Consider the following 14,683-nt stretch of genomic DNA (forward strand, 5'->3'; position numbering starts at 1 on the left):
TTTTATTTTTCAGAGCGACTCGGGAGCCGGCGGGTCGGCGCGCCGATCGACGCGCATCAGCTCGGCCACCTTGGCGCGCAGCACGCGGCGGTCCTCCTCGAAGTTGACGCGACAGCCCTCCATGCGGCGCAGCGCGTGGCGGATCCCCGCAAGGTCGTTCTCCAGAATGTCCGAGATGCTCAGCTTGAACGTGTAGCAGTTGCGCAGGATCCACAGGATACTGCGGTACTCTGGTGGCAGCACGGTCAGCTGCGAGTTCGACCAGTACACAAACTCCACGAGCTGCGCCAGCGTCGGCTTTCTGTCGACCTGCGCCAGGTGGTGGCGCGTCGACTTGAAGCGCATGTCCACGTCGCAGATCGGGCACAGGAACCCGCTGATCTCCGCCTCGTCCTCGTCGCGCAGCCCGAGACACCCAAAGTGGAACCACTGCTCGCACGCCTCGCACTCGATCATGATGCCGTTCTCGTGGCGCATGCGGCACACGCAGTAGCTGGCGCTGTCGGGCGGCTCGGCAAACACCTGCTCGTCGAACCGCTGCCACTCTTCGAAGTAGCTGCGCAGCTTTTTCACCTTTCCGAGCCCGAAATAGAGCACCAGCTGCTCGTACCACACGTCCACCTGGTGCTCGTAGAACTGCAGCGTCTGGTGCTCGGCCGCGAGCGCCGGGTACCGCGCGACCTTGTGCGTGATCTCCTGGAGCAGCGGCCGCGAGAGCTGGAAGCTGGCGTCGAAGTAGCGCAGGTTCGAGTCGATCATGCGCAGCAGCTCGTCCGGCTGCGCGAGCTCGCCGAACCGCAGCTGCACCGTCTGCGCGATCTGCTCCAGCTGCGCGTACACGGCCGCGTACTCGTCCAGCACCCGGGCGACCTGCTGGCGCACGTCGTGGTCGAGCGGCAGGGTCTCGTACTGCTCGTACAGCTCGCGCAGCCGCGCCACATCGTCGATGCTGCCGAGCAGCTCGCGGTTCGCGGCCACCGCCTGCTCGTGCGCCTGCTGCAGCTTCTCGTAAGTTTCTCTGTCGCCGGTCGCCGCCACGTCCTCGCCCTCCTCCAGCAGCTGCGCCAGCTCGCGCGTGCCGGCAGAAGAGTAGTCCAGCTCGCGCACCTTGCGCAGCCACTTGCTGCGCCGCAAAACGCGGTCCAGCAGCAGATACGAGTTCAGCCTGACGCCAAGCGAGCCGCCCAGCAGATGCAGGCTCTCGAGCTCCTTGTCGTCCGGGCGGTGCAGCAGCTGCTGCACCATGTCGTTGTACTTGGCCAGCTCGCCGCAGTACTCGAGCAGCTGGTCCATCTCAGGCGTCGAGACGGGCAGCTGCGGGATCTGCCGCAGCAGAGCGTCCAGGTCGGCGAGCTCGTTCCAGGAGTCTGGGTCGGCGTGGGCGTCGCCCCGGCGCTGCCGCATCCGCGTAGACACCTTGAACTGCAGGAACCTGGCCGCGCGCGCCGCCCAGTCCTCGGTCTCGCGGTAGTACTGTTTGAGCTGCCGGTACGCGTCGTAGGCGGGCAAGTCCTGCGGCGCGAGCGTTTCGGGCCGCTGGAAGATGGCGTCGCCCTCGGCGAGCAGCGGACGCAGCAGTTTCGTGGACGGCTTGTCGTAGCCGGCGATCAGCGCGTCGTACTGCGCGAGCCACTGCGCGCCGGTGACCAGCTTCGTGCGCAGCGACCGCTGCGCCACACGCACAGCCTCGTCCGACAGCTGCACGCAGAGCTCGGCTCGGAGCTCGTGGCTGTCGCGCGGCGTCGCCAGGAACCGCGCCACAGACATGGTGAGCGTTTCCGGGCGGCGTCGGTCGCTCACCACGACGTAGGACGGGAACGCATCTGCCAGGTCGGCCTCCGTCACGGTGGCGCCCGCCGCGCCCGCCGTAGACACTTCCTTGATGTGGCTGGCACGCACGGCCTCGCGCAGCTGCGTCTCGCGCGCCACAGCCGTCTCCAGCACGGGCTCCAGCGCCGCCAGCACGGCGCGGTCGTCGCAGTTCGCCGCCACATTCGTCAGCAGCCGGAACGTGGAGAACGCCGGCGGCAGCTGCTGCCGTTGCAGCCAGTCTGCCCCCGGAAGCGCGCTTTCCAGCCAAACGCGGCTCGCAAACCGCACGCTCTCGCTCGCGCTCGTGCCGAGCGAGAAGCACATAGAATACGTCCCCGGGTACTTGAGGACGATCTCGCCCGCGAACTGGACGGTTGCAAAAAATCGCACGCCGTGTGCGCGCAGCTGAGCGGGCGTCACGAGCAAGGACTCGTCGAAACACTCGCCCGGCTCGATGAAGCGACGCAGCGGCGCGTGCTTGAGCGCAGCACGCGCCACAGGCCGCGTTGCCCGGATCGCCTCGAACTTTGCGCGCTCGCTCGGCGGAATAAAGTACCATATTTTCGGTGCGCCAGCGCGGTGGAAATCTGCGCGTTGCAGAAAATGGTCCTCGAGACACCAGGTCTCGCAGCCGTACCGCGACGCCACGCGCACCTGTGGCGCAAGCAGCGACGTCTCCTCGCTCAGATACTGCAGCAGCGAGCCCTCGCACACCGCCAGATACCGCAGGTTCCAGGGTTCTGGCTCCGCGCACGGAGCAGGCGTGTGGATGGCGTAGAAGGCGTCGAAATCGGACTCCCAGAACCCGGTCTCGGTCGCTGGCTCTGCTGCGCTCGCCAGCGCGTCAAACTCGCGCAAGTCGGCAAAGGATTCGACCTCTGCGTCGTCCTCGTCGACGCTGCTTTCAGACCAGTGGTAAAAATCGTACGACGGAAGAGTGTGCGCGTCGGGCACTGTGAGGCCGGCTTTTTGCACTGTGGAGCCGTCGAAACGCGGCTCAAAGCCCAGCCGCAGCAGCTGGTCGCGCGAACGCACCGGCCGGGTGCCCGCGTTCGCTATACGCTGCTGTCTCTTGGTCTGTCGGCGGACGCCCAGTTTGCCCCGTATCTCGATATCTGGGGTTTTAGCCGGCACAGTAATTTTCACGGCGCCGTACTGCTCGCCCTCCGCGCTGAGCGACTCGATGTAGGCGATCGGGGCGGCAAACTCCTGGGACGACGGCCTGTGCACGGGGACGGCGTCGGCCAGCTGGGGCTGCTCGCCGCGGTCCGGGACGTTTTGCAGAAAATAGCACGGCTCTGTGTGGCGATAGCGGCTGGTCTTGGGCGCTCCGGCGGTCTCGCTGCGCACGGCAGGCCCGGGTGAAGGTAGCGGCGGGAGGTCGTTCTCGGGCTTGATGCCAAACGAGGGTTTTGGTGGGCGCTCCTCGGCCAAGGGGTTTGCCGTTGCCGCGGAAAGGGCGGCCACCGGCCTCAGGACGTCTGGAATCGACGCGGTCAGTACCGAGAGCGAGGGAAGCGTGATCTTGGTCTCGACAGACCCGGTCTCGGAGACCTTTGCCGTGAGGGGCGGCAGCGAAAAGTCGTCCCCGAGCGCGGCGAGCGACGGCAGCGTGATCCGCGGCGGCATCTGCTGGCTGACGGGGGGGCCTGTGGCAGAAGACTCCTGTAGCATTGGATTAGTGAAATATGCACCAGTATTTTTATTAATTTTTTTTCCCCTGCTAAATAATACATGCGTCGATCGACCGTACAACTTATGCTGGCTACACGGGAATCGGGAGCAGCGAGTGGCTCCGCACAGGCCGCAGGCTCGCGCTGCCGGGCATAGTGACCTCGTGGAAGCTGGTGTGCTCTTTCATGCCGTCCTCGATGGACCTCTTGATGAGAGTGTCCCAGTCGGTGGTGAGCACGTAGTAGCACTCTGCAAGCGACACAAAGCACAACGCGCACATCATGCCGATCCAGAGGCCAATGAGCCCCATGTGCAGGTGGAAGCCGCACGCAAACGCGATCGGCAGCGCGAAAACGTAGTAGCTCACGAGATTGAGCCAGCCGCTGATGTACTGGCGGCCCTGGCCACGCAGCACGCCGCCGCTGACACAGGCGATGGCGTCGTTCACCTGGTACGCGGCGCCGATGATCAGGACCTTGCTGGCAAGCTCGACGACCTCGGGGTCGCTCGAGAAGCAGGAGACGACTGCCTTGCGGAAACGCACGAGCAGCGCGGCGTTGACCGCGCCAAAGAGCACCGACATCCACGTGGCCGCGTGCGCAGACTTGACGGCGGCGTCCTTGGACGCCGAGCCGATGAACCAGGCCACTCTGGTCGACGCGGCGACAGAGACGGCGAGCGGGATCTGGTAGATGGTCGAGCCGGTCGTGGTCATGATGGACTGCGACGCGAGCGCGGCGGTGCCGAACTTGGACGACGCAAACGTGATGATCTCGAACGCGAACCACTCGGCCTCGATCATGATCACGCCGGGGCCCGCGAGCTGCAGAGTGCGGCTCCAGTTGCGGAAGACGTCCCGCGAGAAGCCGCACCAGCACTGGTAGCCGTTGACAAACGCCGCGTAGCAGAAGAGCATCGACGCCATGCACCAGTTGGTGATCACGACGGCGGTGGGGGCCCCCAGGAACCCGATCCCGTACGTCTTGTTCCACACCAGCTGGTAGTTCAGAACGATGTTGAGCGGCGCGCACAGCACGAGCACAAGCGTCGACGCGTGGAAAATGCCCTGCGCCTGGAGGTACTGCTTGAGCACCTCGAACACGATGTAGCCCGGCACGCCGTACAGCAGTCGTTTCAGGTACGACGAGGCCAGCTCGCTCAGCCGCTCGTCCTGGACGATTTTGAGCAGCAGCGGCCGCGACCCCCAGTGCAGAAACGCGTACATCGGCACGTACAGCAGCAGCAGCAGCACAAGACACCGCAGGCTGTGCATGCCCACCGCCCGGTAGTCTTTTCTGCCATATGCCTGCGGACACAGCGTCGACAGCGACGACGCGATTCCCTGGATGATGGCGTACGCGGACACGTTGCACAGCAAGTTCGACAGCGACACGGCGGCCAGCTCCTGCGAGCCGAGGTTGCCCACGCTGAAAACCGACGCAACCGTGAGCGAGAACTGGAGCAAGAACGTGATCACCAGCGGGACCGCGCTCACCGCAAGCAGGCCGAGCTCCTGCCAGGTCGACGTCTCGACCTCCAGGATGATGCCTGCGTCGGTCGTCTTGGTGGGGATGAGGTTGAGCGAGTTGAGTTGCGACATGGACGACTTCATCGACGCCCTCCGGCTCTGGATGTAGTGCTCCTCGTCGATCGAGCCGTACTGATGGAACGACTCGTCGGCCAGCAGCGAGACGTCGTCGGCGTCGGCGTACGAGCGCGTGGAGGGCCGCCTGGCCGCCCTGACAGAGTTCATGAGAAGGGATATATATTTATTTGCTTGTTTACGGTGTGTCTTTTGGGAAAAGCAGTCTGGGTTTCCGGGCGGTGCACGGTGCGTATTTTTGGTTATCGGCGGCCATTTCCTCGAGATCTTTCGAGACTGCACGCAACCGAGCGCGACATCGCTGCTGAGTACGCCAGAACAGAAGATCGCGGGCGTGTGGCGTAGTTGGTAGCGCGTCTGCCTTGCAAGCAGAAGGTCATCGGTTCGACTCCGGTCTCGTCCACTCTTTATTTTTTTGCTGACCTCGCAAATTCGCGTCATTGGCTGCGGGGGTCCATCCCGCGCGGGATGGGGGTCTCGGAGCTGCCCCCGCGCGGGTGGCCCCACCTCGACTGAAAAATAGTCAGGCTCGACTTTCTTAGCATCCTTACGTATGTGGAGAACCTCCTACAGAGCATTTCCCGCCGGCAGGCGGCCGTCCCCACGGCTCTCCCGCGCGCTCGCGTCGTCTGCTAGGCGCTTCCCGCGCAGACCTCTCGCTGCGGCAGCGCTGGCCGGCCTCGGAGCCCTCCTCGTGTGCACCCAGCTGCCCGGCAGACAGCTCGCCAGCGAGTCGCCCGCGTCCAAGCGCATCGTGCCCGTTGCCGAGTTCGTCAAGCACAACCGGCCCGACGACTGCTGGGTGGCCATCCGGGGCCAGGTCTACGACATGACCGAGTTCCTGCCCCAGCACCCGGGCGGCCAGTCGCCCATCATCCGGTACTCCGGCCACGACGCCACCGAGCTGTACGAGCAGCTGCATCCCAAGGGCACGATCGAGAAGAACCTGCCCCGGGACAAGCACCTCGGGCAGCTGGACGGGCCCGCGCCGACGCTGGAGGTGGCCGAGGACGAGTCCGAGGAAGAGCGGCTCGAGAACGTGGCCAACATGCCGAACGTCAACGAGGTGATGAACCTGCACGACTTCGAGTACATTGCGAAGAAAATCCTGCCGAAGGGCGCGTGGGCGTACTACTCGTCCGGCGCCGACGACGAGGTGAGCATGCGCGAAAACCACTACGCGTACCAGCGGATATACTTCCGGCCGCGCGTGCTGGTGGACGTGAGCACGGTGGACACCAGCACGACGCTGCTGGGCACGCCGACGTCGGTGCCGTTCTACGTGAGCGCGACGGCGCTCGCGAAGCTGGGCCACCCGGACGGCGAGTGCTCCATCGCGCGCGGCGCGGGCAAGGAGGGCGTGATCCAGATGATCTCGACGCTGTCGTCGAACTCGCTCGAGGAGATCGTCGCGGCGCGCGTCCCCGGCGCGACGCAGTGGTTCCAGCTGTACGTGAACGAGGACCGCAACGTGGCGTTTGAGATGGTGCGCAAGGCGGAGCAGCTCGGCATCAAGGCCATCTTCGTCACCGTGGACGCCCCGAGCCTCGGCAACAGAGAGAAGGACGCCCGCGTGAAGTTCGAGGGCGAGTCGGAGGTGCAGAAGAGCAACGACGTCGTCCGCAGCAAGGGCGCCTCGCGCGCGCTGTCGTCGTTCATCGACACGCGGCTCACGTGGGACGACGTGAAGAAAATCAAGCAGATCACCACGCTGCCCGTGCTGATCAAGGGCGTGCAGCGCGTCGAGGACGTGGTGCAGGCGGTGGACGACGGGTTCGACGGCGTCGTGCTGTCGAACCACGGCGGGCGCCAGCTGGACACCGCGCCGCCGCCCGTCGAGCTGCTGGCGGAGGTGGTGCCCGAGCTGAAGCGGCGCAACAAGCTGCGGCCCGGCTTCGAGATCTTCGTCGACGGCGGCGTGCGCCGCGGCACCGACATCCTCAAGGCGCTGGCCCTCGGCGGCCAGAACGTGCGTGTGGGCGTCGGTCTCGGGCGGCCGATCCTGTACGCCAACTCCGCATACGGCGAGAACGGCGTGCGCAAGGCCATCCAGCTGCTCAAGGACGAGCTCGAGATGGACATGCGGCTGCTGGGCGTGCGCAACCTGCGCGAGCTCGACGAGACCTTTGTCGACACGAGGCGCCTGCTTGGCCGCGACGCCCCCGACGAGCTGTACAACCAGCTGTACAGCCCGCTCAAGACGGTCAAATTTAGAAACGAATAGAATCTCATGTATTGAGCTCTGTCTTCTCAAACTGGTGTAGCGCGTCGACCAGCCGCTGTGTTTTCAGCCAGTAGTGTCTTTTCTGCCGGTCTGCGGCCGCCAGCTCGGCGCCCAGCGTCCGGCGAAGCCGCTCGAGCTTCGCGCGGTACAGTTCCAGCTGCGCGGCGTACTGCTCGAGCGCTGGCGCCGGCAGCGCGGCCGTGTCGACCTGCGGCCTGGCCGCGTGCGCCTGCGCGAGCTGCTCGTGCGACTGCGCGATCTTGCGCTCCAGCGTGGCACACCGGCCGCGCAGGCGAGGCGGCGCTGCGTTTTTGTACGCCGCAAGGTCCGCTCCGAGCGGGTCGGCCGCGACAGGCGGCTTGTGGCGCCGCTCGTGCTCGTACAGCTCGCCGACGGTGGCGAACACGCTGCTGCAGCGCAGACACGCAAACGGCGTCCTGCAGTGGAGCACGAGGTGGTTCAGCAGCGCGGACTGCGAGTCGCAGCGCTGGCCGCACAGGTTCCAGCGGCACCGCAGCCCGGCACCGGCGTGGCTCGCTACGTGCACGCACAGCTCTGCCGGCGCGGAGAGCGCGGCGTCGCAGTCGGTCCAGAGGCAAAAAAAACGGGCTCTCTCGGTGGACATGGGAGGATGTGTGAGGAAAAATTTGTCGAAAATAAATAATCAAAATTAATCAACCATGTCGTCGCTCCAGCTCAGAATATTGCGCACGCTGGGCGAGAAGCAGCAGATCGCCGACACGGCGGCCGAGTTTGCGGACGTCGACACGGCGGCCATGCAGGCCGCGCTGATGTCGCTCGCGGCCAGAAACATGGTGGAGTACAAGACGCACGAGAGCGACAAGTGGACGCTGACGGCAGAGGCCAGGGACATTGTGGCGCACGGGTCGCACGAGTACCGGCTGCTGCAGAAGGTGGCGGAGGCGCTGGACGGGCTCAGGATCTCGGACGTCGACAGCGTGATGGGCAGCAACGGGAAGGTGGCCCAGGGCAGAGCGTTCAAGAACGGGTGGATCGCCAAGGACGGCGACAAGCTGGTCGCGAAGGTCGCTGCGGGCAGCCAGGTGCAGGACGCGACCGCGGAGCAGCTGAAGGAGATCGAGCAAACCGGCGCGCTGGCCAACAAGAAGGACCTGGCCGAGCTGAAGAAGAGAAAGCTCGTCACGCAGTCCAAGGTGTTCACGTACAGCGTCTGGAAGGGCGCCGAGTTTGCTCTGGAGATCAAGCAGCTGGAAACGGACATCACCAGCGACATGGTGGTGAGCGGCTCGTGGAGCAAGGCCGAGTTCAAGCCGTACAACTTCGACTCGCAGGGCGTGATGCCGTCTGCTGGAGCGCTGCATCCGCTCAACAAGGTCCGGGAGGAGTTCAGACAGATCTTCTTCAGCATGGGATTCTCGGAGATGCCGTCCAACCAGTACGTCGAAAGCGGGTTCTGGAATTTCGATACGCTGTTTGTGCCGCAACAGCATCCTGCCAGAGACTTGCAGGACACGTTTTATCTGAAGGACCCTGCCACGGCCAAGGAGCCACAGGACAGAGAGTACTGGGAGAACGTCAAGAGGGTGCACCAGGACGGCGCGTACGGGTCGATCGGGTACAGATACCCGTGGAAGGGCGAGGAGTCGCTGCGGACGGTTCTGAGAACACACACCACGGCGATCTCGTCGCAGATGCTCAAGAAGCTGGCTGCCGATCCAAGGCCGACCAGGCTGTTCTCGATCGACAGGGTGTTCCGTAACGAGGCTGTCGACGCGACGCATCTCGCCGAGTTCCACCAGGTCGAGGGTGTCTTTGCCGACTACAATCTGACGCTCGGAGACCTGATCGGCTTCATGCAGCAGTTCTTCGACAAGATGGGTGTTCACGACCTCAGGTTCAAGCCGACGTACAACCCCTACACAGAGCCGTCGCTCGAGATCTACGCCTGGCACAACGGGCTGGGCAAGTGGGTCGAGATCGGCAACTCCGGCATGTTCAGACCGGAGATGCTCGAGGCCATGGGTCTGCCCAAGGACATGAGGGTTCTGGGCTGGGGCCTGTCGCTGGAGAGGCCTACGATGATCAAGTATGCTGTCAGCAACATTAGAGAGCTGTTGGGACACAAGGTTGATCTGGACTTCATTGAGAACAACCCGGCAGCCAGGCTCGATGAGGCTATTTTCTGAGTAATAAATGAAGTAAAAAATAAATTAGATAAAATAAAATAAAATGATAATAAACAAAATACACCATGTCCATTTTCTGCTCCCTGGGCATGTTCATCCTCGACGAAATCCATTTCGCCGACGGAACGTCCCTCTACAACGTTCTTGGGGGAGGCGGCGTGTTTGCCATGGCGGGCTCGCGGATCGTCCTCGGAAGCCGGCGGAGCAGGCTCTGTGGTGGCATTATAGATATCGGCAGCGACTGTCCAGAGGAAGTACTGCGAGAGCTGCAGAGCTGGGATCTGGGCGCAGTCTTTCGCTACGACAATACGCGGCTGTGCACGCGCGGATGGAACAAGTACGGCCTCAACGACTGGCGTGAGTTCAAGTACACGACGCCCAAACGGAGAATTGAGGTGGACGACTTAAAGCACCACGAGCACCTGATCCGGTCGCGGTCGTTCCATCTGCTCTGCTCGCCCGGCTCGCTGCGCGAAATGCTCGAATCCATCATCGCTGCGAGACCAGACAGACCGCTAATCGTCTACGAAGCCATTCCTGACCGGTGTCGGCCAGAGCATTTGGACGCCCTGAACGCCGCCCTTGAACACGTTGACGTCTTCTCGCCCAACGCGGCGGAGGCTGCTGCATTTTTTGGCGAGCCGGAGCCCACCGATAGAGAAAACTGTGAAAGGGTAGCCCGCATGCACAAGGCCCGCGTGCTGCTGGTGCGGTGCGGCGCCTTGGGGTCGCTTCTGTACGCCAGCGGCCAGACCAAGTGGTTTCCCGCGTACCACGACGACCCTGCCCGCAGCGACTACAAGGTGGTGGACCCGACAGGCTGCGGGAACACGTTTGTCGGGGCGTTTGCTACGCAGCTGGCTCTGAGCGGCGACCTCGAGCAGGCGTGCGTAGCGGCAACGGTAGCAAGCGGGCTGGCGATCGAGCAGTACGGCCCGCCGCGGCTGGAGGCCCCAGACCGCTGGAACGGCACGTCCTTCGAGCAGCGCGTCCAAACCTACCGCCGCCGACTGGTAGCTCCATAAATTATCTTTATTAGAAACCTGTACTAACCTTAAGCTGGCCCCGAGTCAGGCCGCGTACTTCTTCTCCAGGTCGGCAAAGGCGCCGGCTATGGTGTTCGCAATGAAGTCGCAGTGCTCCTTGGTGAACGTGTACGCCGGCGCGACGGTCACGTGATCGCCGACGCAGACGAGCTCGGAGTTGTTGACGAGCTTGCTCTCGATGGTGCCCGTGACGCCCATGACGGTCATGCCTCGCTCGAAGCAGAGGCTGCCGAGCTGCGTGCCGACCTTCTCCTTCGGGTCGAACGGCTCCTTGGTGGCCTTGTCCTTGACGGCCTCGACCGACAGGAAGTTTCCTGCTCCGCGCACGTCGCCGGCGTACTTGGCGTCCTTGAGCTTGAGCTTGAGCTGTTCCTTGAGGTATGCGCCGTTGACCCTGACGTTCTCGATCAGGTTGTCTCTGTAGATCTTCTTCTGGACAGCCAGGCCGACTCTGCAGTTGAAGTCGTGCGAGTGGTAGGTCTGGGCGCCGAGAATGCTTCCAGAGCCCTCGGCAAAGACTTTCTTAACGCCCGGCGAGATCAGCACACCAGCAAGCGTGACGAAGCCCGAGCCGATGGTCTTGCCGACCGAGCAGAGGTCTGGCCCGCCCGAAGAGAGGCCGAACTCGGGCGACTTGTACGTGAAGGGGTAGCCGCATCTTCCCAGGCCGCACATGACCTCGTCCAGCATGAACAGCGCGCCGTACTTGTGGCAGATCTCTCTGCAGCCGTCCAGGTAGCCCTTGGTAGGCACGGAGGTGCCGAACGTCGAGCCGCCGACGGTCTCGATGATCATTCCGGCGATCGTGCTAGGGTCGTTGTCGATGAAGGTCTGCTCCAGCTCGTCCAGCAGCTCCTGGGTGTACTCCTCCTCGGTCTGGCCTGGTTTCTGGTTTCTGTAGGGGTAGACTGGAGACACCTTTGGCGTCTTGGACTCGTCGATCAGAATGTCGGCAAACTGGTACTTTCTGGAGCCGTCTCCGATGGCGAGCGTTCCGGTGGTGAAGCCGTGGTACGACTGCTTTCTGCCGATGAATTTGCATCTCTTGTAGTCCTTGAGCTCGTTGTGGTACTGCTTGATGATCTTCATGGCGTTCTCGTTGGCCTCGCTGCCCGAGCTGGTCCACAGGGCAGACGCAAAGTCGCCGCCGGACTTCTCGCAGAGGAACTTGCCCAGGTCCTCGGCCGCGTAGTTGGCGTAGTACGCACCGAAGGTGTACACGGACTCCTTGGCGAACTGGCCCATGGCCTCGGTGATCTCCGGGTCCTGGTGAGGGAGCGAGTTGACGGCTGCTCCTGAAACAGCGTCGAACACCACCTTCTGCTCCTTGGTGTGCGGGTTTTCCAGAACGAGGTACATGCCGTCGCCCTTGGCGCCGACACAGAGCAGGCCCTTGTCGTTGATTTGTTTTTGGAACACGTAAGAGGTTTCTTTGTTGTCAACAGTCATTGTGGATACGGGACGCAGCGAGAGGTATTTATAACGAGCCTGGCGGTTGTGGGATCCCGCTGATAAGTCGGCAATTGCCGAATCGGGAAGTCAGGCGCGGACGCTTATCGCGGCGCGCATTGGGCAGCTTGCGGCTGTGGGCCGTTGGGCGGCAGCGAGCGGTTGCGAAGCCTTTCAGTGCCGATGAGTAGCACTTGAGCCGACGCAAGCGGCGCACTGCGAGCATGCTGAGCGCAAAAAAGCAACGATCTGTTGGACAAAAAATATGGACGAGTTGGGAGTCGAACCCAAGACCTTTCGCATGCTAAGCGAACGCGCTACCAACTACGCCACACGCCCTAGTCTGCAAGGAACGGCGTGGCGATGCTTCATGTGTACAAAAAACATGGCTGAAATAGAAAACTACGTTCAAAACATAGCACATTTGCCTGTATTTAATTTCCGTACATTTAAATATTGGGGACTGTCTGCCTGGACTTGCTGCTGTTTACTTCTGGCTGACGACGGGACTGCCAATTGGTGTTTGCGGCTCTCGCATGATCAGCGGCGCATCGCTCACCTCCTTTCAGTCTCAGCGTTCGTAGTCCCCTGGCCAATCATATTTCCGTTATTGTAAGCAACCACCAGAAACGTAAATCTGAGACCGCAAATGCCAGCCAGCTCCCTAATTACGTGCGTAAAAACGTTCCCACGCGCGAAAGTCTCTAATTGAAAATTTTTTTTTAATATTATCCAAACACTCTCCAACCGGTACTTATTCCTCCCTTCTCAGCTGTTTTCGGCCAATTTGCATTCAGTAGTGCCGGAGTGTTGCATATTCCCTAATTAGCATGAGTCAGAAAAATACCCGTATCGCCATCGTCTCGGACGACAAGTGCAAGCCCAAAAAATGCAGACAAGAGTGCAGAAAGAGCTGTCCCGTGGTGAAGACGGGAAAGCTGTGTATCGAGGTGGCTCCGACCTCGAAGATAGCCTTCATCTCGGAGAATCTGTGTATTGGATGCGGTATCTGCGTCAAAAAGTGTCCCTTTGGAGCCATCAACATCATTAATTTACCAACCAACCTCGAAAAAGAGGTCACCCACAGATACTCGGCCAACTCTTTCAAACTGCATAGACTGCCTACTCCAAGACCTGGCCAGGTGCTCGGCCTGGTGGGGACCAACGGTATTGGAAAGTCCACCGCGCTGAAGATCCTTGCTGGAAAGGAGAAGCCCAACCTAGGAAGATACGACGATCCTCCTGACTGGGAGGACATTTTGAAGCATTTCAGAGGATCAGAGCTGCAGAACTACCTGACCAAAGTTCTGGAAGACGACATCAAGGCCATAATCAAGCCGCAGTACGTGGATAATATACCTCGTGCCATCAAGGGACCGCTCAACAAAGTTGGTGAACTAATCAAGGCCAAGCTCGAAAGACAGGACGCCGCCAAACAGGTGGTCGACACACTGGAATTAAAGGGAATCCTGAAACGAGAGGTCTCGAAGCTTTCTGGTGGAGAGCTCCAGAGATTTGCTATCGGAATGACCTGTGTCCAGGACGCCCATGTGTACATGTTTGACGAGCCTTCGTCCTATTTGGACGTCAAACAGCGTCTGAACGCTGCCTTCATCATCAGATCGCTTCTTCAGCCCACCGTGTACGTGATTGTCGTGGAGCACGATCTGTCTGTGCTGGACTATCTGTCCGATTTCGTTTGCATTCTCTACGGTGTGCCTTCCGTGTATGGCGTGGTGACCCTTCCGGCCTCTGTGAGAGAGGGCATCAACATTTTCCTCGACGGCCACATCCCAACGGAAAACATGAGGTTCAGAACCGAGTCGCTGCAATTCAGGCTTGCCGACGCGTCTGACAAAATGGTTGTGGACCAGTCGCACTCGATGGAGTATCCAGACATGACCAAAACACAGGGCGATTTCAAGCTGACCGTGGAGGCCGGCGAGTTCTCCGACAGCGAGATCATCGTGATGATGGGGGAGAACGGTACCGGAAAAACGACACTCTGTAAGCTTCTCGCGGGAGCCATCACGCCAGACGAGGGAAGCAAGGCGCCAAAGCTGAACGTTTCGATGAAACCGCAAAAGATCGCTCCGAAGTTCACCGGAACTGTGAGACAGCTGTTTTTGAAGAAGATCAGAGCCTCGTTCCTGCATCCGCAGTTCAACACTGACGTGGTGAAGCCACTCAAAATCGAAGACATCATCGACCAGGAGGTGCAGCACCTGTCGGGAGGTGAGCTGCAAAGAGTCGCCATTGTGCTTGCGCTCGGCATGGACGCCGACATCTACCTTATCGACGAGCCTTCCGCCTACCTGGACTCGGAGCAGCGTATCATCTGCTCCAAGGTGATCAGAAGATTTATCATTCACTCGAAGAAAACCGCTTTTATCGTCGAGCACGACTTTATCATGGCCACGTACATGGCCGACAAGGTGATGGTGTTTGAGGGTGTGCCGTCGAAGGCCGCCACCGCGAGAAAGGCCGAGTCGCTGCTGACTGGTTGCAACCGGTTCCTCAAGAACCTGAACGTGACATTCAGAAGAGACCCTAACTCGTTCAGACCTCGAATTAACAAGCTGGACTCCCAGATGGACAAGGAGCAGAAGCTGAGCGGCAACTACTTCTTCCTGGAGAACACCGAGCTGTGATTAGGGGGATATTTATTTGGCGGGCTACTAATAAAGTGTATAGAGTCGAAAAATTT

General features: G+C 61.3%; 8 protein-coding genes across 8 annotated transcripts; 5 read left to right on the forward strand and 3 right to left on the reverse strand.

Annotated features, from left to right (window-relative positions):
• Positions 1-9: 9 nt before the first annotated feature.
• Positions 10-3,486, reverse strand: KL911_004186 (uncharacterized protein; the record flags this gene model as incomplete). The annotated part of the gene is made up of 1 exon (XM_043199449.1): positions 10-3,486. One exon carries the CDS (start codon positions 3,484-3,486, stop codon positions 10-12), a length of 3,477 nt encoding a protein of 1,158 aa, XP_043053010.1.
• A 60-nt stretch (positions 3,487-3,546) lies between these two features.
• KL911_004187 (uncharacterized protein) lies at positions 3,547-5,434 on the forward strand (the record flags this gene model as incomplete). Its single annotated transcript, XM_043199450.1, has 2 exons — positions 3,547-3,561; positions 3,623-5,434. 2 exons carry the CDS (start codon positions 3,547-3,549, stop codon positions 5,432-5,434), a joined length of 1,827 nt encoding a protein of 608 aa, XP_043053011.1.
• Positions 5,435-5,642: 208 nt separating this feature from the next.
• KL911_004188 (uncharacterized protein) lies at positions 5,643-7,313 on the forward strand (the record flags this gene model as incomplete). Its single annotated transcript, XM_043199451.1, has 2 exons — positions 5,643-5,686; positions 5,807-7,313. The coding sequence occupies 2 exons, from the start codon at positions 5,643-5,645 to the stop codon at positions 7,311-7,313; spliced, it is 1,551 nt and encodes a 516-aa protein (XP_043053012.1).
• A 26-nt stretch (positions 7,314-7,339) lies between these two features.
• KL911_004189 (uncharacterized protein) lies at positions 7,340-7,938 on the reverse strand (the record flags this gene model as incomplete). The annotated part of the gene is made up of 2 exons (XM_043199452.1): positions 7,340-7,800; positions 7,920-7,938. The coding sequence occupies 2 exons, from the start codon at positions 7,936-7,938 to the stop codon at positions 7,340-7,342; spliced, it is 480 nt and encodes a 159-aa protein (XP_043053013.1).
• Positions 7,939-7,993: 55 nt separating this feature from the next.
• KL911_004190 (uncharacterized protein) lies at positions 7,994-9,481 on the forward strand (the record flags this gene model as incomplete). Its single annotated transcript, XM_043199454.1, has 1 exon — positions 7,994-9,481. One exon carries the CDS (start codon positions 7,994-7,996, stop codon positions 9,479-9,481), a length of 1,488 nt encoding a protein of 495 aa, XP_043053014.1.
• A 65-nt stretch (positions 9,482-9,546) lies between these two features.
• On the forward strand, positions 9,547-10,506 carry KL911_004191 (uncharacterized protein; the record flags this gene model as incomplete). Its single annotated transcript, XM_043199455.1, has 1 exon — positions 9,547-10,506. One exon carries the CDS (start codon positions 9,547-9,549, stop codon positions 10,504-10,506), a length of 960 nt encoding a protein of 319 aa, XP_043053015.1.
• Positions 10,507-10,551: 45 nt separating this feature from the next.
• On the reverse strand, positions 10,552-12,514 carry KL911_004192 (uncharacterized protein; the record flags this gene model as incomplete). The annotated part of the gene is made up of 2 exons (XM_043199456.1): positions 10,552-12,035; positions 12,487-12,514. The coding sequence occupies 2 exons, from the start codon at positions 12,512-12,514 to the stop codon at positions 10,552-10,554; spliced, it is 1,512 nt and encodes a 503-aa protein (XP_043053016.1).
• Positions 12,515-12,806: 292 nt separating this feature from the next.
• Positions 12,807-14,627, forward strand: KL911_004193 (uncharacterized protein; the record flags this gene model as incomplete). Its single annotated transcript, XM_043199457.1, has 1 exon — positions 12,807-14,627. One exon carries the CDS (start codon positions 12,807-12,809, stop codon positions 14,625-14,627), a length of 1,821 nt encoding a protein of 606 aa, XP_043053017.1.
• Positions 14,628-14,683: the final 56 nt, after the last annotated feature.

Source organism: Ogataea haglerorum (assembly GCF_019207285.1).
Source record: "Ogataea haglerorum isolate 81-453-3 chromosome Unknown 81-453-3_NODE_12_length_311171_cov_96.283249, whole genome shotgun sequence".
Taxonomy (NCBI): Eukaryota; Fungi; Ascomycota; class Pichiomycetes; order Pichiales; family Pichiaceae; genus Ogataea; species Ogataea haglerorum.